The sequence below is a fragment of the Manihot esculenta genome, chromosome 1, assembly GCF_001659605.2.
Source record: "Manihot esculenta cultivar AM560-2 chromosome 1, M.esculenta_v8, whole genome shotgun sequence".
NCBI classification, from domain to species: Eukaryota; Viridiplantae; Streptophyta; class Magnoliopsida; order Malpighiales; family Euphorbiaceae; genus Manihot; species Manihot esculenta.
In genome coordinates, this window is record NC_035161.2 from 28,000,630 (window position 1) to 28,023,240 (window position 22,611).

At 27.7% G+C, this 22,611-nt stretch overlaps 2 protein-coding genes across 3 annotated transcripts; both read right to left on the reverse strand.

Annotated features, from left to right (window-relative positions):
* Positions 1-1,235: 1,235 nt before the first annotated feature.
* Positions 1,236-5,975, reverse strand: LOC110628116 (probable trehalose-phosphate phosphatase F). Of its 2 annotated transcripts, XM_021774619.2 has the most exons (12): positions 5,732-5,975; positions 3,782-3,871; positions 3,228-3,697; positions 2,980-3,120; positions 2,785-2,856; positions 2,550-2,675; positions 2,421-2,477; positions 2,237-2,338; positions 2,081-2,158; positions 1,914-1,983; positions 1,725-1,795; positions 1,236-1,629 (listed from the first exon to the last, which is right to left on the reverse strand). In XM_021774619.2, the coding sequence occupies exons 3-12, from the start codon at positions 3,486-3,488 to the stop codon at positions 1,453-1,455; spliced, it is 1,155 nt and encodes a 384-aa protein (XP_021630311.1). In that variant the 5' UTR covers positions 3,489-3,697; positions 3,782-3,871; positions 5,732-5,975; the 3' UTR covers positions 1,236-1,452. The 2 variants fall into 2 exon arrangements, with proteins under 2 accessions (XP_021630311.1, XP_021630320.1); XM_021774628.2 differs by lacking the exon at positions 2,785-2,856.
* A 14,823-nt stretch (positions 5,976-20,798) lies between these two features.
* On the reverse strand, positions 20,799-22,571 carry LOC110628768 (protein INAPERTURATE POLLEN1). Its single transcript, XM_021775572.2, has one exon. It carries the CDS (start codon positions 22,467-22,469, stop codon positions 21,534-21,536), a length of 936 nt encoding a protein of 311 aa, XP_021631264.2. The 5' UTR covers positions 22,470-22,571; the 3' UTR covers positions 20,799-21,533.
* Between the last annotated feature and the right edge of the window lie 40 nt (positions 22,572-22,611).

Genomic DNA, 22,611 nt, shown 5'->3' on the forward strand with positions numbered 1-22,611 from the left:
TGGATATTTCTTTGTCTTATTCGTTGCTTTCTGGATATATTTGGTTTTTTATATAGACTTATGGCTAAAAATAAATAAATTTTATTTTTTATTTAAAACGTTCGGTCCAGATGACTGAGAGATTTCTGAAATATTTTCATAAATATTAAAAGTTATTTTAATTAAAAGATAAATTTTATTTATTAGTTTTGTTAATTATATCATCTTTAATATAAAACAAAGACACTAAATTTTATTGTAGGAGTAAAATCATTATTAAAAACATATAATTTGAGTTAAATAATAAGAGATTATTTAAATTTTATTTTTAAAAATAAATAATTTTTATTGTAACAGTATCCAAACTTACTATCACACACATATATATATACATATAACATAATAAGTTTTTTGAAAAAACAAATTAATAAGTTTATATTCACATAACACTGAGCATGAAAATGAAATGGGAAAACGTTTGATGATTTCAAGAAAACCTGTTTAAATACCTGTTGCAAACTCCGCCTAGAATTTGACAGATTTCCAAATAACTACAGCAAGGCCAATCCTTTTTTTTGCAAGAAAATATGTTCCTTTTTCTAATTTACTTTTTTATTATTGCTTCTCTTTCTCTGTTGTGTGACGTCCGACTTTCTCCTGCTTCAAAAGAGTAAGAGAGGGCTTTTCTCTGAATTGTAAATATTAGGAGTTGTTCGATGCCTCTTGATATTGACAGAGAATCAAGTTCAGTGTTTAGGAGCATCGGATTCTCATGCTTTTTATGGTGTGGTAAGTTTTCATCCTTTCTATGGTGTGGCTAACTTTTGGGGACGATATCAATGTTTCCATGGTATCTCCTAAGTCTATTTTTAATTATCTCAAAATTATTTTTTATTTTTTCACCATAATAACATATAAATCCACTATTATAATTCTATTTAATTTTATTTGATTTTTAAAATTTTTTAAAATATCTCTTAATATTTAATAATATTAATGTCTATAATTAAAAAATTAATAAAAAATTATTTTTCTTAATATGGATAAGTAAAGTGGTAAAAAATTATAAAATGGATGGAATATAGATTTTAATTTTTAAATATTTTTATATCATGCTTATATATCCTTTAGAAATATTTTCAATTTCTATTTATATCAAATATTTTCTGTAATATAATTAATTACAAAACATCAATTTGCTTAAAAAAATTAAAATAATATATATATATGCTTGAACAACAAATAACAGAAATGATAAATTGCAGACAACAAAGCCAATCATTCAACAGAAACAAATTATAGCAAAATTCAAACCTTACAACTGAAGATTTATAAAATGCTAATAAAATAATGTCAGACTCGGGTGAGCAAATGAATCTGCAGTAAAAGTTTGCAAATAATGCAGCTCCACCAAATGCCTAAAGTTTTTCCATATCTGTAAAATTTAACATTAATGTTTATAATAATATGTATTTATATACTCCATCTTTTATTAACGGAGCTTACCCCTTCTCCCAGCTTCTTCCATCTCACTAGCCAACACAGAAATTTCATCACCTCTGATGGATCCCTCAGGGAGTAAAATGCATTGGTTTCTTTTGGTGCTGAAGACACCAGAATTCCATACCCTCTATTTCCTTCTCTCAGAACCTGATGTTCAATCCAAAGTTCATACATATTTAACAATTTGTAGCAGTAAATAATATTACATGAAAAAATTATTTTAATTCCTAATTATTCAATACCTTGAATGCATCTTCGTCAGATCTGTCATCACCAATATAAATTGGGAGCACATCATCACTGTTACCCAGGCCTGCATTGCCATTTTTATAAATCATAATCAAATGATTTCATGAATGCATCTCATAGAGACCGTCTTGGATGTTACATGAATGTCATGTTAGATGTTGTCAAGGAATAAGATTACATACCAAGAGATTCAAGCAGAAATTCAACTGCTTTACCTTTATTCCAGTCAATCTCAGGACGTACCTCTAAAACCTAACAAACACACAAGAAACAAGTTCAGAATGCTATTATTTCAGTTCTACAGTAATAAAAACATTTGTTGTGGAGAAAACAATTATCGGTAGATTACCTTCCGCCCATGAGCCAGACGTAAACGAGGATACAGTTTTAGAACATCATGCACACGTTGTGCAATAATAGGCCAGTTCTGAAATCAATACAAGTAAAACACATCTTAAACTCCATAGCCAAACTTAAAAATGCACGAAGATTCAGCTTTCTTTACCTTCTCATCTACATTGCGGTAATGTACAGAAGCACAAAACTTGTGATTCTCAACTCTTGCGCCTTTGATATCTTTAGTATTCTCAACAAGGGTTGTAAAAACCTGCCAAGTGAATTACTTTACACACTGATAAGTTGGCGAAAGAATTATATCTAAATGAAACAAAACAATCAAACAGTACCACCTCATCGATCATGGGTATAAAATCTCTAGCAGGCTGGAGCAGATTCACCTCCTTGCCCTACAACAACATCACAACAGGCGAGTTAAATGTTATGGGTGTTGCATGACATATGGAATTCTCATCTCGTACCTGTTGGTCAGTAGATTTAATACAATCTGGATGGTTACTGGACACTGCCTCGTTGACAGGGCCCATGATGTCCATCCCATGGCTACCGGCATAATAGAGTTCTGTCAGTCCTACCAACTCAAATACCTGAATACGAAGTTGAGTTAGCATCCCATGAGTAACCAAGTAATTAACAGATTATTAACATATAATAAGGAAATGCAAATGTTTCTCTACGGAGGAGTTCTCCACCTACTTTATCACGGTTTCTTCCTGTAATAATTGCTGTTGGAAAATACTTAGCTACATTTCTTACAGCAGAACGCATCTGGAAATAAAACAATTGATTTTGATTCAATGTGATGGAAATACGAGGTGGTGAAACTGAACATTGAACAGAAAAAAAGGGGAGAAACCTATTAAACAGCTGGAAGATATTGGGAAATCTTACATCATCAGACATGAGGGCCTGATCTGGGTCATCAACTATTGGAGAAAGAGTCCCATCATAATCAAGAAAAATTGCAATCTTCTTGTTTTTTGCAAACTTTGTAATTTGCCCAAACGAGTTTAGAGCTGATGGGTACTTGAGCTGCAGATTCAGAAATAAGATGAAACAAAATTATGAATGGGAATATATAATAAGCAGAAATAATATATAACACCTTATTTATTTATCAAAAATTAGAACAAGCATACCATCCAGGAGAAGTAAGCAATCTCAATCTCAATCTCATCTGCAGCATCTTCAAAGTTGAGATCCTTAATGAGTTTCTTACGAGGAGGAGATGAGGATTTCATGGCATCCAGCCATCCATTGTAGTGAACCTCATCAAGCTTTTCAGGTTTTTTCCTGGGAATGTTGGAGGAAAAAGAAGCTCCAGATTGTGGGTAAGGCAGCAGATTTATTGGTGCCGGGTCAGTGAGAACAGGAGATGAATTATTTGAGTTGATGTCCATTGGATCCAGAATACTAATTGCAAAGCACTTCCAAATTGTAATATATCAAAGCGTTTGATACTAACAGCCACTCAGCCAAAACACAGAGATATGCACCTTAGACTTCCACTGATAAATTTTTATCCTACCATTTTATCAATGGAAAGCCACCTTTTCAATGTTTTCTTGTCGCTACTGATGGGAAAGCAGTTCATCTGAGCATAGGCTTCCTGAAAACTACTAAGCATTAATCTGACGTCTAAAATTGCTTCAAAATAAGAAATAGCTAGACATATTAACAAACATTTGTATACCTTCTCATCCCTAGAGTTCCAACGCATTTATAGCAGGTGGCCCAACATTATTTGCACTATGATTCTTGAGAAAGCGAAGGTGTTTAGCTTCTGTAAAATCCACGAAAAAGAGCCAAGTTTACTGAACTTTGCATTTTCAAGCAAGCAACCTTACTCAGCTAGACGTCATCTTGATATTTTCCAAAATAATGAAGATGATAGTGGTAACGCTAAGAATATTATCAAATCTTAAATAGAGTTGATATTATTAAAAATAAATAATTACTTAATGCAAGATTTTATTATAAAAGCAATGATTCAATTTATTAACAATTGTTATTTACCAAAACAAATAAAATCTTAACAGATTAGAGAATAAATATCAAACTAAAAGTGACAAGCAATACATTCTATGAAAATTTTACAAAAGTTTTGGAGATCAGTATCATTCTACACACATATTGATTATCATAGTTGTGCAACTTAAGAAACTAGCTTGTCCACACCATCTAAGACATCTGGATTCTAACATTTATAATAGATATAGTAATACATCGACAACATAAATATAAACTTATACCGAAAATTAAATTATTCGAAATCCACAAAACTCATTTCGAATCTGATTAAAAATTAATTTAAATCATTTGAATCTGTCACAGATAGTTATTATTATCCGAATAAATCCAAAAAATATTATTATAAAATATATTTTTTATATTAAATTAATTATTTATATAAACGGATTCGGTAGTGGATACCATATACATAAAATTCGAATTCAATCCGAATCTACATCGAGTATTATTTTTTTAAATTTGAACTCACTCCAAATTTAATTATAATTATTTAAATACGTTCTATTAGTGGAAAAGAATTTGATTGGATCGGGTATCCGAAGATAGCTGATAGATTGTCGTACCTATCTTTAATTCTCTTAATAGCTTAATCAATTTAATACTTAATCCAAAATTTAATAATAATTATTAGTAATATTATTTTATCTTGCTCTATTTGTAATTTTTTACAAAACCAATAGCCACTACTTGAAGCAGATGACAGTGAGAGAAATTTGAATTAAAGAATAAAATTTATTTTTAGGTTAAAGTGTATTAAGGCAAAACAAAATTGTAATACTTCATTAAAAAAATCTAAACTTTAATGTATTGGATTTAGTTAATGTAAATGGTGAGATTTCAAATTTAAATTTAAATATTCCTGCAAATTAGATTGCATTAAAAAAATTAAAAGACATTTTAAAATCTCAATATAACTTTAGATTTTTTTTTTCTTTTGTTTGGAAAAATCGAATCCAAAATAATTGGAGATTTCATTATATATATATATATATATACCTTGCAATCTCATTTAAAGGGCTGTCAAAGGATAAAAGACAAAAAAATATATATTTTATTTTGTATAATAAGATAAAATATAAATGGGCTGTCAAAATCAATAGTGTATTAAAACTGTGCATACCTCAAAATCCTTAATATATTCATCAAAATGAAGTCACAGAATCATTTCATCAGAAACCATTGGCTTTCAAAAGTCAAACAACTTCTGGCTATGGTCCCAAGAAAAATCCACAAAATAACAGGTAGACTAGGTCCGTCAAATACTCTTTATCATGCACTCTTTATCATGGGATAACCATACGTAAAGGATCTCTCCATTTACAGATTACAAGAAAAAAAAAAAAAAGGAATTTCATGGTGCAAAAACACAAAAAATTTTCACCTTTATGGATCTAAGAGAAAAAGGGTTCACCTTTAAATCATGGGTTTTGCATGTTTAAACAAAAATTAAGAGCTGGAGTTCAACATGGATCTTAGAAAAGGCTTCACCTTTGTTATTTAAGCTGCGGCTAATAATGAAGATAACAGCAATGCACATGAAACTCGAAAGAAAAAAATTCAGATTCCAGAAGAAAAATGATAACAGATACAAGCAGAAGAAACGTTTGCATACCTAATCGAACGTATTGAAAACGTGACCAGCGTCGTCGATTATCGTTTTCCTATGAACCAAACAGGGAAAATGAACTTTAAAATGCAGTTGTCAGATCAAAAACAGAAAATATAAGTATAGAAAAAAGGAAGATGGAAAGGCTGCAGGCACTGAGATAAACCCTAGTAAAGAAATGAAGAGAAAGGAAGGAGAAACTGAAAATTGAGAAAGCAAAAGAGAAGGGAAGAAAGGAAAAAGAAATGGGTAGGAAGGATGGAAAGGGAGGCAGGATGGAAAGGGAGGCGAAAAGAAAGGTATTTATAGTTATAGACTTAGAGAACCCATAGACTAACGTGCCCAACAAAGTAACCGCCCCTTTCCACTGCCTGGGTGCCAATCAGGAAGCAATAATTTAATTTTCAAAAAAATAAAAAATTATTATTTAGACATTGATGAAGATTTTAAAAATAATATTTACACCTTTCATCATATAATTTATTTTATTACACATATTAAAAAATATAATTTTTATTAATTTTTTAATTATTTCATCTTAAATGTATTAAATTTTATTAAATATATTTTTAAAAAAATTTTAAAATAAATAAAATTAAATAGAATTATAATAATTTATTCATATATTATTATCATTTAAAAAATAAAATGAATAATAATTTTTAAATAATAAAAAAATAATACAAATTATGTGATAAAAAAAGTATTTTAATTAAATTAAAATATTAATTATTATCTAAACCATTACTTACTATTAAAATAATTAATATTATAATAGATAATAGTGTTCAACCGACTTTAATTTTAAAGTATGAAAATTTAAAAATAGAAAACAAAAAGAAGGAGGTGATGATTAGGTGGAGAGTTTACTGGGCCCAGCTGAATTAGACGACAAAAACTAATACGTGTAGCACGATGGTATTTGTGAAGAGTAAAGAGTGATGTGTCTGCATGTCAGCTTGGACATGATTTTGTACAGTCAGATTGCGCACTTCAGTCAGCTTTCTTTCACCGTTGGCATTCTGCTTGCAGTTACAAATTCAAATTTAAAACTGTCATGGTTATTGTAAATGTGTTGTAATTTAGGAAAAATGGTAAAAAAAAATTCTTAACTTTTCATCTTTTAATAACTTTACACCGATTGAATAAAAAGAAAAAACAATCAAACCTTTACATTTATCATAAATTATAACTATCAATTTTATTTTAGTTGTACTAAAATTTTGAATTATTTTTAATGAGATTTAAAATACACACCTAGCACTTCAATTGTCATCTTGCATAATTCATATAATTAACTTTGCAATTGGAGTTAAACTAATAATTAATATCTTAAATCTCTAATGATCTAAAATTTCAATTTAAAGAATTGAATTTCCTATTTATATCTATCAATCTATCATATGCAATCCAAAGAAGAAGATTAGTTCTTCATTCCTCTATAGTTAATTAAGCTTTCATCTCTCTTTATAGCTATCTAATCATCTTGTTCTATAATCTAAATAGCATCCATGTATGGTTATTCATCAAGCAAGACTATGGCAAATGAGTACTATATTATGTGCATCAAATGCATATCCAATTTCTAATCTCTTATATAAAAAAAGAATTTTAAACGAAAATTTTATTATTATCCATTAAAAAAGGTAATAGTTATTAAATGTATGATATTTATTATTTGTGTTTGTGTGGATGGAAATTTGACAACATTGTAACGTAACTTTGTTTTTGCTACAAATTACCAATTGTAACTTTTTCTTTCAGATAGATGATGATATCATATATGATTTAAGAGAAAGGGTTGCGTCAATATGATGATTTTTTTTTCCCATAAATTGATGCTTTAGAAGCAACATTGACTTAGAATGATAATTATGACTATAATATGAAACCGTTGAAAATGGTACAAGAAAAGTTACTGATAAAAAACAAAAAACTCCACAACTTGTTGCTAAGTTCGATTTAAAGAATGTGTCATGTTTAGCTTTAAGTTAAATAACGAATTTTTGTCATTTACCGAAGGTATTAAATTATTTAATCTTAAGTTTAACTCTAGTTAAGCAAAAAATTGATGTGAATTTAAAAAAAATAAAAAAATTGATGTGAATTTAAAAAAAATAAAAATGATGACAACTGGCTATTGACGTATCAAAGTGTGTTATTTTATTATTTGATCAAAACTAATTGAGACTATGTGATCTAAAATTTAAAGATTTGCTTATATAATTATGATTAAACATTAGTTTTGATTTCTTATGTTTATTTTTTAAATAAATTGACCATAGATAATGCCACTTGTTCAAAAATCACATTATTAATGTTTTCTATTAAATGCCCAATAAATTTTCGCAAAAAAAAAGTAAGTCATTCGCAAACCTTATTTGACATTTAATCAAATAAGGGTATTAAATGATTAGTTAAATACTTTATATAGTGCCTCGGTTCAAAAAAATTAATCTTAATAAATCCAAAATCTACTTCTTCACTAATGTAGATTTGAATTTACAGAAACAGATTTGTGAAATGGCTAGTATGGTAAGGTTGAAGGAAATTGGTATGTATCTTGGAGTTCCTATGGTCCAGAGGCATGTCTCCAAGCATATCTTCACCCAAATATTACAAAGAGGTGATGCTTGCCTTGTAGGTTGAAAAGCAAATATGCTTTCTTTCTTTAGTAGGGTAATGACGGCCATTCTTTAGTAGAGTAATGACGGCCAAGTCGGTTCTTTCTTTTCTACTAAATTATTTGATATAGACCTTATATAATACTCACCTAACTTTCGAAGTATAGAATTTCAATTTTCCAACAGAATCTCTAAAGTAGAAATTGTATAAGGGTAAAATGAGTTTTTATAAAAATAACTTTAAGTATATTTGAAAGTATGTTAAAAAAGTGAATTTTAGAAAATTCTAATATTTGGCCGTTAGCAGATCCACATATAAAAAGTTTTTTGCCCGAAAATGGAGAGCATTTTCTCTCTATTTCAGGTAGAGGTGAGTCCAACCTAGCTCTTGATGCTTTTAAGTTTTATTCCTTCAATTCTTTTCAAAAGATCCACAATTTTTTTCATTCGGTTTTGAAATCAAGGTCTTGAGATTAAGAGCTTCAAGTTTAATGTATCCAAAACATCATCCTCCTCCTTTCTCCTTCTTGTTAGAGAAAAACCTATTTAAAGTAGGCTTTTAATTCTGTCCTTTTATATTGTTACCTTATTCTTAGTGTTGCATGTAGCATTTGCTCTTGTATGTGAGTTATGTGGTTGGTTTTAAGTTAAATTTCAGTTTACGAGTTTATTTAAAAAGGAATTATATTTGTATCTCCTTGATAATTGGCTTGCATGTTATAATTTTTGGATGCATGTTGCTGCTAATAGGTTGATTGAGCATTTTGGAACCTGTGATGTTGATATGGTATGGTTTTTAATGTATTGTTAAGTATTAATCTTGTTTTGAGGCTATTGTTAAAGAGCATAATTGGGTTCTACATTATAGAATACTCAGCTTCATCCATCAAACCTGCTGGTGTAGGTTGCCACCTTTGGTAACCTAACCTGTTCAAATGTTTCCAATCCATTTCTACATGTTTTCTATTATACTTTTAGGGATTTGTTGAAGTAATTTTAAGAGTTATAAAAGTTATGTTTAGTCCCTCATTCGGGTCCATCTATATAGGATCGGACTTGTAAGATTGTAGAGGCCAACTGTAAGGTAACTGCTAGAGAGCTAGGCTTGTGTGTACAAGAGGTGAGTAGAACTAAACTAAATCTTATTTTAATCAAATCAAATGTTTTAAGCATACTCATACATTACGAATGTTATGTATATTTGAATAGATTGTTCTATATTAGATTTACAAATATGATGTATTGCCTATTTAACTATTATTATGGATGGATATTAGATAATCTACTAGCTCTTATGACATGATACTATATGTTTATGTATGACAAATATGAGAGTACAGGTCGAGACACATTCTACATTCTTAGCATTACCTAAGAGAAAGATCGAGGTGTTCATTCTATACCCTTGACACTATGAATATATAATATTTATGAGGAAATACTGAGAAACACCAGTTATGGGCCTGACACTATTGGATTTTATAGAAGATTACTTGTGATAAGACCATCTTGTTGTGATTTGTTTATATTATGATCATATATATGAGCATATGTTGTATGAATGTGTTAGGAATAAAGAGCGAGTGAGTAAATAATTGGCGAGAATAGTTATAAAGGGTTAGAGATGCAAGTCATGTGTATTGGAGGATACAATAATATAGATTGTAGCAGGAGAATATTCATTGAATAATATCACAACTAATTCCAATTCTCTATCTCTCTCTATATTATCTTCTCTCCTTCTCTCTTTCTCTCCCTCTTTATCTCTTTTCTTCTAGAACTCTCTTCTCAAATGGAGGTTAGGCCAGGTCTATGAATAAGAGGCCTGACAACTTGGTGTCAGAGCAAATAGATCAGGAAAGTGGGACAACAGTTGTTTTACTTCTTCAGGGATTGCAAGCTGATTAGTAGGTAGTGACTCGTTCTCAGAAACTATATACAAGAAAAATAATTCAGGTATGAACCCTGAGAATGTTAATATGGTTATTATATCTTTGAAATTACTATTTTTCTATATTGCTATTACATATATTTGTAATTACTATGTAAATATCTTTCTCTAATTAGGATTACAGATAGCTAGTCAATTTGTCTATTTAAGGAGTATATGGTTTTTCTTTTGTAGGATAATCTTCTAGCTGATAATTAGGAATGTATAATCAAGTTTATTTCCTATCTAAGGGAAAGACTCTCAATGAAAAAATTCATTCAGCAAAATTATCATGGTATCAAATCCCACTTTCTGAGTTCTTAAGTTCTTTGTTTTGTCTTTTCCTTTGGTTTTATTAATTCTATTTATTGATCAATGTTTGAGGTTCTTTTGGTGTGTGGTTTTTGTGGTTATCTTCATGTCTTTGATCATAAAAGTTTTTTTTTCTTTTAGTTCTTCTTCCTGGTATTTCTTGTGCTCTTCAAGATGGCAACTTCGAATCACTTTGAGTTTTTTAATATCCATTTTACTGGAAAAAATTATTCCTCCTGAGAATTTCAGTTCCAACTATTTGTCATTGGAAAAGATTTATGAGGACATGTGGATGGCAGCAATTCAGCTCCTATGGATTCAAAGGAATTGGTTCAATGGAAAGTTAAGGATGCACGAGTAATGATCTGGATTTTAAGGTTTGTTGACCCTCTTATTGTTCCTAATTTGTGGCCATATAAGACTGCAAAGGCGATGTTGGATTATTTGAAAAAGGTATATAATCAAGTCAATATTGCCAGATATTTTCTCTAAATGTTTTCAATTAGAGAATGATATCGCTAATTACTTTCAGCAAAATCTATCTATCCAGGAATATTTTTCTAGTTTTTAGAACTTATAGGCTGAATTTACTGACATCATTTATGCTTATGTACCTAGAGAATCTCTTTCTATAATTCAAGAAATTCATGAACAAAGCAAGAGAGATCAATTTTTGATGAAATTAAGATCTGAGTTTGAGGTTGTTCGCTCCAATTTAATGAGTCGAGAAACTTCACCATCCTTAGACATTTGTTTTGGTGAATTTCTTCATGAAAAATAGTGTCTTCTTACATAAAATGCTTTTACATTAGAGAATGTTGTTATAATTGTCTTTGCGGCTCAAGGAACAGGGAAGGGTCGGGGTATGAGCAAAATTCAGTGTTATAGCTATAAAGAATATGTCAATATATGTGCCCTAGACCATTAATTTGGACATTTATATTGTTTATTTTTGTTATTAATAAAGAGGTTATGTAAATCAATATCATAGATACTTGTTAGAGAATAAAGTATTGGACAGATCCACACTGAAATCACTACATGGATTAGTGTCATTAGTAAATCTCATAATAGTTATAAATTAATTATTGGACTTGAGATTGTCATAGTTTCCAACATAATGACTATTATAATTTAATATAATCAAATGATATCTTTAATCGGATAATCATAAATATTATAATTGGACATGATATAAATTATGTAAAGGATATTGAACAATTAAAATAGAATTTGTCCCTCTTTCTAAGAGAGATATCTTCTGGACCCCTTGATAAAGCAGACTGAGAAAATGCATGGCCGTGCTCAAATGAATCGATGATGTGATAAATGACATTTGATTTTATCAGTCTACTTGGAGATCGAATAATTATAAGTTTGAACAATATAAGTATGACACTAAACATGACTTATATTCAAAGTAGATATCGTGTGACAACAGAATTAATGCATGTTTTGTTATAAGGCTTTAATTAGACAATCAATCCTTATATTAATTGAGTAGTTATAATGTCTAGCTAGAGGTAACTTATAACTTGCAGGCTTTAATAAAAATTGAGTCTACTATGAATTAATATGGGCCTATCGGACCGCACACCAAGAATGTATTATTGGGCGGAGCATTATGAATGGATTTAATGTGTATTAATCTCATAATAATAATAATAATAATAAATCAATTTGTATTTGATATGGATTGGGATATCAACCGTTTCTCTCTCTATTCTAATTTGAATTGGATAAATATATCAGTATCTGTTTTTTGTTAGACCACGTAACAAAAACACGTTCTTTAAAAGTAAGGGAGTTGAGAACTCACGAATTCTTCAGTAAAAAAGGGAAATAGAGAATCCCTGGCCATTTTCAAGAGCTAGTACTCTAGACGGCAAGCATTCGTGTGGATATCGGCAGAGAGTGTTTGCGAGAAGCAGCACTTAGAGTCCACTTGATATTTTGAAAGCTTCTAAAAGGTTAAAAATCAAACCCTTCTTTTCAAATTAAATGGATTACTTGGTTCCTAAGTGGTAATCTAAAGATCAAAATTTTTATTCTGCTGTGTATTTTGATTTGTTGTGATCTCTAGATTCACTAATAGAATATAGCCATATTGCAGCATTGTAGAAAGAAGTACTGCAATAATTGTAAACAACAAGGACACATTATAAAGGATTGCCCTACATGACCTCAAAATCGTAAAGCCAAAGTTGATAGTTCACAACACCTTGCTACTTCAGCTTTTTCTACTCCTCCTCCTGCTGAAGCTGTGGTTCTTACTCCTGATATGGTGCAGCAAATGATTGTTTCGGCCTTCTTTGCTTTGGGATTACAAGCTAATAATATTTTATCTTCTAAATTTTGGCTTGTTGATTCTGGAGCTTCAAATCACATGACCAACTCATCTACCATGCTTAAAAATGTTCGTAAGTATCATGGTTCTACAGAAATTCAAATTGTTAATGGCAGTACATTGCCTATTACTAAGGTTGGAGATCTTACACCATATCTCAGAAATATTTTTGTATCTTCAAAGCTCACCACTAGGCTTATTTCTGTTGGTTAATTGGTGGATAATAACTATGATGTACACTTTTCTCGTGATGGTTGTCTTGTGCAGGATCAAGTGATGGGACTGTACTTACGAAGGAGCCTAAAGTTGAACGATTGTTCCCATTTATTTTTTCTACTAGGGTATTTCTTCTTTTCTTGTGCTACTATTGTCTGTAAGATTGAAGTTTGACATAAATATTTAGGCCATCCAAATTTTGTTATCTCGTCTCACTTATCCACTTCTGATTTATTGGGCAATAAAGATCAATTTTCTCATATTTCTTATGACTGTTCCCCATGTAAATTGGGCAAAAGTAAAACTCTTCCTTTTCCTTCTACTGGTAATTGTACTGTTAAATGTTTTAATGTTATTCATACCAATGTTTAGGGCATCAATCTTATTATTTCTTATACTTACTGCAAGTATTTTGTTACATTCATTAATGATTATAGTTACTATATTTTGATATATTTTTTTTCATTTCAAATTTGATGTCTTCTCTGTTTTTAAAGATTTTTTGGCGTATGTTAAGACACAATTTTCCACTTGTATTGAAATATTGCAAACTGATTCTGGTGGGGAATATGTCTTATGAATTTCATAATTTTCTATAAGAAAAAGACATTGTCTCGCAAGGCTCATATCCATATACCCCATAACAAAATAGAGTTGCGAAGCATAAAAGTTGTCATCTACTAGATGTCACCAGACCTTACTGCTCGAGTCATCTATTCCATCTAAAATTTAGATTGAAGCATTGGCTACTACAGTCTATTTAATAAATAGATTGTTATTTTATGTATTAAATCTTGCCTCTCCCTATTTTTATCTTTATAATCAGCATTCTAACTATCATAATTTACATCCATTTGGTTGTGTTTGCTTTGTTTACTTGTCTTTTCATGAACACCATAAACTTTTTGCTCAATTTGTTAAATTTGCATTTATGGGTTATAGTCTTTATCGAAAGGGCTTTATTTATTATGATCCCAGAATTAACAAATTTTGTGTTTCTCTCAATGTTATTTTCTTTGAAAATCAATATTTCTTTCCTATGGGTGTTGAGTCTTCTTTTGTCCCTTCTTTTTCGCCTAACTTTGAAGATTTGTCCATTTCTCCTATTCATTTTACTTTTGATTAAATATTTTTCTCTAATTTTTCCAAAAAGAGAAAAAATATGCGTGAATATACAAGTTTCTGGACGTGAACAATAAAAAAAGTGAAAATAAAGAGTATATTGATAAATTCCAAACAATACAATTTTTTTCTATTTATTCTCAAATAATTAAAAAAAATATTTCCCTTCATTATTCAATATTTCATATTTTAATAATTTATTTTTCGATTTTTACCTTTCCCATAAAAAAAATTTTCTACGTTATTGAAATTAATTGTTTTGTATAATTTTCTAAAGGTGGATGTATTTAATATTAGATTAAATATTTATATGCAAATTTATGCAGAATTAATAAATGTTGACATCTTAATGTAAATAAACTTATATTCGTAATAATTTTACTTTTCAAAATTATTAATTAATAAATCATAATGTTTTAAAGACTTTTATATAAGTTTCTTAGAGCATTAACTGAAAAGTAGCTATATTTATTAATATAAATTTTATTTTTATTCAAAAATTTTGTTATGAACTATTGATCTTTATTTATAATTCATTAATTAGTTATAATAATATCATGGTGATCAGAAAAACGCTTATTAAGAAAATCTCATTTCAATGATTCATAATTAAAAAGGATATGCACAAATAAAGTAAGAAAATATCACTAATTATTGTTCACATTTAAAATATAAATAAAATAAATAAAATTTCAAACTCCACATTTCTTCATCTACTTAATATGAGATAATAATTAACTTCTGATCTCTGTTTTTCATAATTTTTTTCTGTTTTATTTTTTACGCCTATTAAAAAATAATTTTTTTATTAATTTTTTAATTATACATTTATTAAAATATTAAATTTTATTAAATACTAAAATATATTTTAAAAATTTTTTTAAAATAAAATAAAATTAAATAAGGTTATACTAGTCTATTTATATATTATTATAATACCCCTCGATCCTATATCTTTTATTCATTTTATTTTTTTACAAATATAAAAATATATAATTTTTTTATTAACTTTTAGATTATACCATTTTAAATATATTAAATTTTATAAATATTAAAAGATATTTTAAAAAATATCTTGAAAATAAAATAAAATAAAATAATATTATAATAATCAATTTATATGTTAGCTGATTGTAGTCTAAAAATAAAAGGATAATAAATTTAAAAAAGATAGATAAAAATTATAGAAAAAAAGAGAGTATAAAAATACAGATTTATTAATATCAATATTACAGTTGATAATCGCTAGGCTTCTATATCCGAGCAGCAGTCTAACTCACGTTCAAAGGTCAATATATAGTCCATCCAAATCCAATATGCAGACCGAACCACTAGCAAGCAGTTCTAAGTTTCATTCGAACATACCAAACCAAATAAGAAACAAGCTTATATGAAGGAGGTCTAAGTCATTAAAAGTGACGGTATACACAGGGGTGAGCATTCGGTCGGTTCGATTTAAAATCAAATCGAACTGAATAAATCGAAAATTGAAATTTTAGTGTTTATGAAAACCGAACCAAATTGATTTTGATCAGAAACCGAATCGAACCGAATCGGTCTGATTCGGTTCGGTTTGATCGGTTTTAATTTTTAATAATTTTTTTTTATTTTTTACACTTTATTTTTAATATTTTAAAATTTAATTAAAATATTTTAATCTTAATATGATTTAATTTCTCTGTATTATTGAAAAAATATATTATTATCACTAATCGGTTCGGTTCGATTTTTTTAGTTTTTTTCTGATCAAAACCGAACCGAACCGAAATAATCTAAATTTCTAAAATTAAAAATCAAACCGAATCGAAATGTATAAAAAACCGAACCAAAATTTTAAATCAATTCAGTTCGAACCGAAAAATTATATACAGAGTAATAGATTTTGAATGTCTGAAATCGTATTTGTATGACACTGAACGATATTAAATAGCCATCTAACTATAAAAAAAAGACGATAGTAAGTTCATAAATACGGCTCTATGTGAAATAACAGAATGTCAAAATATAAAACAACAGTTATATATTGCTAAAAAAAAGAAAAAGGATAAAGAGAGGGAGGAAGAGCAAACAAAACTAAACTCACACATATATGCTAATTCTACTATTTATTGATGATCAACCGTTTTAATAATTATTAATTATTTTAATAATATTAGGCTAATAATTAGCTTGACACTATAAAAAAAATTTTATAATTTATTTTTATTCTCTAAATATTAAATATTTTAATCTGAGTTAAAATACTAAAAATTACAGTTATAATTGTAGAGCTGTTATCTCCAACAGCCAACCTATTTTATATGTTTTTATGGATATCCAGCATCTTATAACGGTAACGTTGTCCCTTGAGGCAACTACAGTATATAAATTTATTTTCTGGTCATATTAAGATTCTTAGCACTATATATTTAAAGATTTTTTTTTTTGAATTTACCATTTTTGTATTAGTTCCCTAAAAATTAAATGCTGTAGATAGTATATAAATTTTCTTCTTAAAATACTAAAATTCTTATATAATAATATAATTTATCTCCTTAAAATGCAAGGATTCCTACTAATAGTAAATTTTTAGCACTATTATAAATAATTTTCCACCTTTTTAGTATTATCTTAAAATACTAAAATTCTCAATTGATATATGTTTATCTCCTTAAGATATTAGTAAATTTAATAAGCAGGAATAAAATTCATAAACAAAATTAATAAAATTATAAAATAATAATTATAAACAGTATTTTATTAATAAATATGTTACTTAATAAAAATTGGATAATCAAATCAAAGGAATAATTAAAAATTATTAATCACGAATTAAATTAAATCGAAATAAATCAAATATATTTTTATTAAAATAATCAAATTTTATCCTTTCGCTTCAAATTGATGGTAAAATATGAGAATTGAAAATTAATATGAAAACCATGGACTAATGTATTTTCTTGTTCCTCGATAAAATGTGACTTGTTAAATGAATATGAGACACTAAAGCCATGTTTGGACTCACCGATTGTAATCGATAATTTATAAATGATGCACGTATATTTTTGATAAATTATATTTAATTATTATAATTAATATGTAAAATAATTAATAAAAATATATATTAATTTTATATAAAATTAATAGTAAAAAATTTAATTATATTTTTTATTTTATTATAATTACACTCAATATTTTTTTGCTAAGTTAATTTTTTAAAATTATTTCATTTATATTTTATAATTATTTGTGCAGTTAAAAATTAACTAACGTGAACAAATAATTGATAATAATTTAAAATTTTAAAATAAAATTATAATAAAATTAAAAGTATAATTTTTTTATAATTATTTATTTTATTAATATTTTTTTAAGAGATGAAAAATAAAACTAAATTTATAATTTTAGATAAATTATATATTATTTTAACTATTTAACCAAGTTAAATTAAATAATTAAATATTTAATTCACAGTAATTTTTTTTTTAAATTTAATCTAAATATTAATATAATTTAAAAAAGTGATGAATTAATATTATATTTAAAATTACAAAAATAATTTAAAAAAATATTTTATTATTTTTAATACTCTGAATTATATTAAATATTATTTTAAATTATTTTTTATTATTTTTATAGCTAATGTATTTAATAAAATTATTTTTTTAGATTAATGCTAAATAATAAATATATTAGATAAATTTAAAAAAATTGATTGATAATAATTTTAATTAAAATAAATTATTATTATAAAATTATTGATAATAATTAAAAAATTAAAAAATAAATTTTAAATATATTTAATAATAAAAAATTAACATGATAATTTTATAAATTTTTTACTTTACTATTAACGATATATTGGGTTAAATATTAAAATATAAAATTTAATTAATAAAAAATAAAAATATAAAGTAAAACTGTAATAAAAATAAAATATAAATTTTTCTAATTAATTTTAAATTTTATTAGCGTGATGTAATAACTTATAAATAACGTGATAATTTTATTAATTTTTTAATGATATAAATAATAATATAATATAATTAAAATAATTTTAAAAAATTTTAAGTTTTAATTAAAAAGAATTATAGAATATAATTATAATAAAATAAATATACATACTTTTTATCATTAATTTTTTTATATATTAATAAAATGAATATAAAAATATTAATTTATTATACATCACGCATGATAATTAAAAATATTTTTTAAAATATAATTATTTTTTATGTATATACATAAAAATATTTTTTGAAAATATAAGTCTCCTTGGGTCCCAAGACCCTAGAAGGCTATGAATACTGATATTTTTTGAAAAAATGTGAAGCATTACCAATTAACAACCAAAAAATTACTATTATTTTCCATAAATATATTTTGCATAGAACCATAAAAATAATTATAATAATAATTATTTCCTCTACATTATTAATGTTTTGGATTTAATTATAAGGTTTTTATTTATTTATTTGAATTTATAAAAATAGCATTACCATATTAAATTGAGTTAATTTAGAAAGTAAAAACTCAGGAGAAGCACGACCCATGCAGAGCCACGTCGGATACACTGCTCAAACCTTGTCCCCATTGTAGAAGACAATACAGTTACATATTTATATATAAAAAAATTATTAAAAAAAAATCTGAACTTTTGCCCCAATACATATTTATATTCAAAATAAATATTTTTATTTATTATAATTATAATAAACAAACTATTAATTAAATAAACTTTAGAAATTAATTTAATTTATTATTAATTTTTTAAATTCAATTTAGTAGATAAATTAAAAATATTTAACTTTAATTATAAAATTTTAAATTTTAAACATAAATGTAAATTAATACAAATATTTAAACATTTTTTCCCAACATACCTTATAAAAGCTAGGTTAAATTATTATTCAAAATTAGTAACACTTTACTTTCTTTTTTAGTTATTTTTAAATAATAATTTATTTCTTAAAATATTAATATTTTAATATCTCTATTTAGTATCTAGTAAAATAAAATTATTAATTTTAACATATATAATTTAGTAATATAAATTATTTAATTTGGAAAGTTTGCTGACCGATGAGGTGGCAATGACAGGATAAGCAAACTCATGAGTTGGTTCTAACGGGAAGTTATTTGTTTCTAGTTTTATATATATATATATATATATATATATATATAATGTCTAAATAGTAAGATCAAGGATTTGATCCGTTTGATTAAAAATTAAATTAAAAATAAAATTTAATATTTATAAAAATTAAATTAATTATTTTTAATAAAAATTAAATTAAATTAATTTTTAACATAAATTAAATTAAATCGAATCGATTTAATTTAATTTATTTAATTTGAATTAATCGATTAAACTTTTTAATAAAATTTTATTTTTAAAATATTATTTTTAATATTTTAATTCTAATTGAATTATTTTAATTTTATTTATAATTTAATCTCTTTAAATCATTAAAAATAATATTTACTATTTATTAATTGGTTGGATTTAATTTTATCGATTTATTTTTTATTAAAATTAAATTAAATCAAATTAAAATAATTAAAATGTTTGAGCAAAGCAAAAGCTTAAGAAAGCAGTAGGGAGAAGGAAAATCTTTGGGAGTCTTTGAATGGAAGGTGGTATTGAGCAAAAGCAGCTCGTAAAGAAACTTTAATAAGAAAGAGTGATTTGCAATAACTATGCAAATTTCAAATCAAACAAATAAAAAGCAAAAGTAGACAAGTCGGTGCCCAAGTATCAACCATCTTCAATTCGTGAAGTAGTCGGTTTGAAATTCTAAAGAATTTGTTTTGATTAAGATCAAATTCAAAGCACATGGAATTTTTTTTTTTTTAAAAAAAGAGCAATGAATTTTTATTTATTTGGTTTATATAGGATAATTATTAACTATAGCTCATTATGACTTCACAATTCTAAAAATGGCTCCAATTCTCTTGTGTTGGTGCTTTTCTTGAGTTATTTGCATATGGAAGACTATCAACTTCCTAATTAGTCTCCCAATTTGTCTGGTGAAAAACAGTTTGATAATGTGCTTGAGTTATCAAAGAGCATCTTCTATTGTCTCAGTTTACATATTCTAGGCTATTCTTGAAGTCTCCTTAGGAGTTTTGCCAAAGGTGACCATGACAGACGATTTCTTCCTAGCAATGGCGGTTTGCTGTTACATGTATGTTAATGGAGTTTCTTTGGTCCTCTCTCTCATTGGAGTTGCCAATTTGCTTGAGTTTTTAATTTTTTTCTCCTGAACCTTAATGGGTTTTTTTGGATTTAGGGTTCAGGATTCTTTTCTCATAGATTATGGGATGTGTTTTTATTTATTTTTGGGCCTTAGAATTTATTTTGATTTTTAGATATATGGACGCCCCTTTGGTAATCAGGCCTTCGGCCTCAATCTTTTGGTACTTACGTATAAGGAGAGCTTTATTTTAATTAATGATTGTAGAGAAGAATCTCCTTTTGCAATACAATAACTGAATGCAGCATTAAACAATCAATGTTTAGATAAAACCTACCCATGGCATTCATGTTAGCTTGCTTACTGAACACACTACAATAGCCTTCCAATTACTTGTATATAGCTTTTAATCCAGCCAAAAGGCCCAGAAGCAACTAAAAGGTGAATGTGTGGGCTAATACAAAACTACAAAAACCCTTTTGATGGATGGGGTTATGGACTATTGGACTTTACGTGAAAAGGAATTTCATGATATCTAATAATAATAGTAAGTCACCAATATAATTGAAACCTAACATAATTTTAATATAGTTTGAGTGTACACACCTGGGTGCCATGCAGAATTTCTAATCTAATCTTGTGATTGTACCAAAAGAGCCGGACCCAAGCCTAACTTTAATGCCTAAACGACATCTCAACAGCAACTATCAGAGATTTTGTTGTTCAAGGCTTGAAGCCACTTAACTATATTTTACAAGTAACCAAGATCATTTAGCATTCACTAAATATCAAGTTGTACAGCTTTTTCTAATCCGATCAAAAAACTCAAGTTCTAATGCTACCCATGACACAGAAATTTAACACATTAGTATTCATATTTCCTGCAGCTTTAACCCAAATTTGCTGAATTGTTCCTCTTCTTTAATTGCCAAGGATCAATGTCCTCGTGCCAACAAGATCCTCTAGCTAAATGTACGGTTCCAGCAGAACCAATAACAAACTAAGAAACTGGAATTAGCAGCCATTCAGCAATACTGCAAAATTCCTGACAAAAGAATCTAAAGAATGATGGTAAATCGACTCAAAAACCATTGCTACGAACTTCCTCATTGATGGGAGTCTTGCACCTTTCGAATTCACGAAGAAAAACAGGGTCCTTAAACCCAATAAGAAACTGGGCCAAAGCTTCAAGAAACAGAGCTCCCTGATATATGCTCAATGCACCAACAATCTCTGATATTATACTCCTCCTCAACCGATTAGCATCCATAAAAACACTTACCAATTCCTCCATTTCTACCTTCATTAACTCGCCAACCTCTATCTTTTCTTTCTTTCCCTTATAACTTACCCAATCCTCTGCAACTCTCCTCACAAATCCTACCTGTGCCCTTTTCATCCTATCCACAAGATCAGGCACCATCAACCTCAACCCGCGCTCAATCTGCTCAATCTTGATTATCAAACTCTCTGAAGGGTCCTTCCACGACATCGTAGCCTGCCAGGGGCTATCAAGAACAACGCTTCTTACCCTATTTTCAAAATCATCATCATAGTTGTTTTCTTTATCGAGGAATGAGCGGAGGAGGTTGGTGAAGATATAGGGGTGGAGATCGCCGAGAAAGAGGAAGGGCTTTTCGAGGGAGTTCCTCCATGAAGGGTAAAGAAGGTAAGGGAGATTGTTGAAGTCGTTGGTAACGGCGAGGTCGAGGGAGTCGTAGTAGGAGAGGAAGTGGTGGAGGAGGAGGTTGAGGTGGGAGGAGAGGAGAGCCGGAGATGTGGGAGAGGAGAGGGATTGGTGGAGGAGTGGGAGGAGGGAGTTCTTGAGAGTGGTGAACCAATTGGCGTAGTAATCTTTGAAAGGGATTGTTGAGGGTTTGCCGCTGCGAGAGAAGAGGGAGAAAGCTCTAAACATCTTGGAAAAAAAATGTATTCGACGAAGGTGCAAGGAATGGTTTTGGGAGGGAAATGGAAGGCCCGTGCTATTCATGCTGGAAATAAATAAAAATAATGCCATGTTTGGATTACACAATATTAGGAATTGATGATTTGAATGTAGTTTTTAATAAAAGATTGTTAGTAAATTATTAATATAAATTGCATTATACCAACGGTAAGGTACCAATGTAGCATTATAATATAATTTAAAAAACATATAA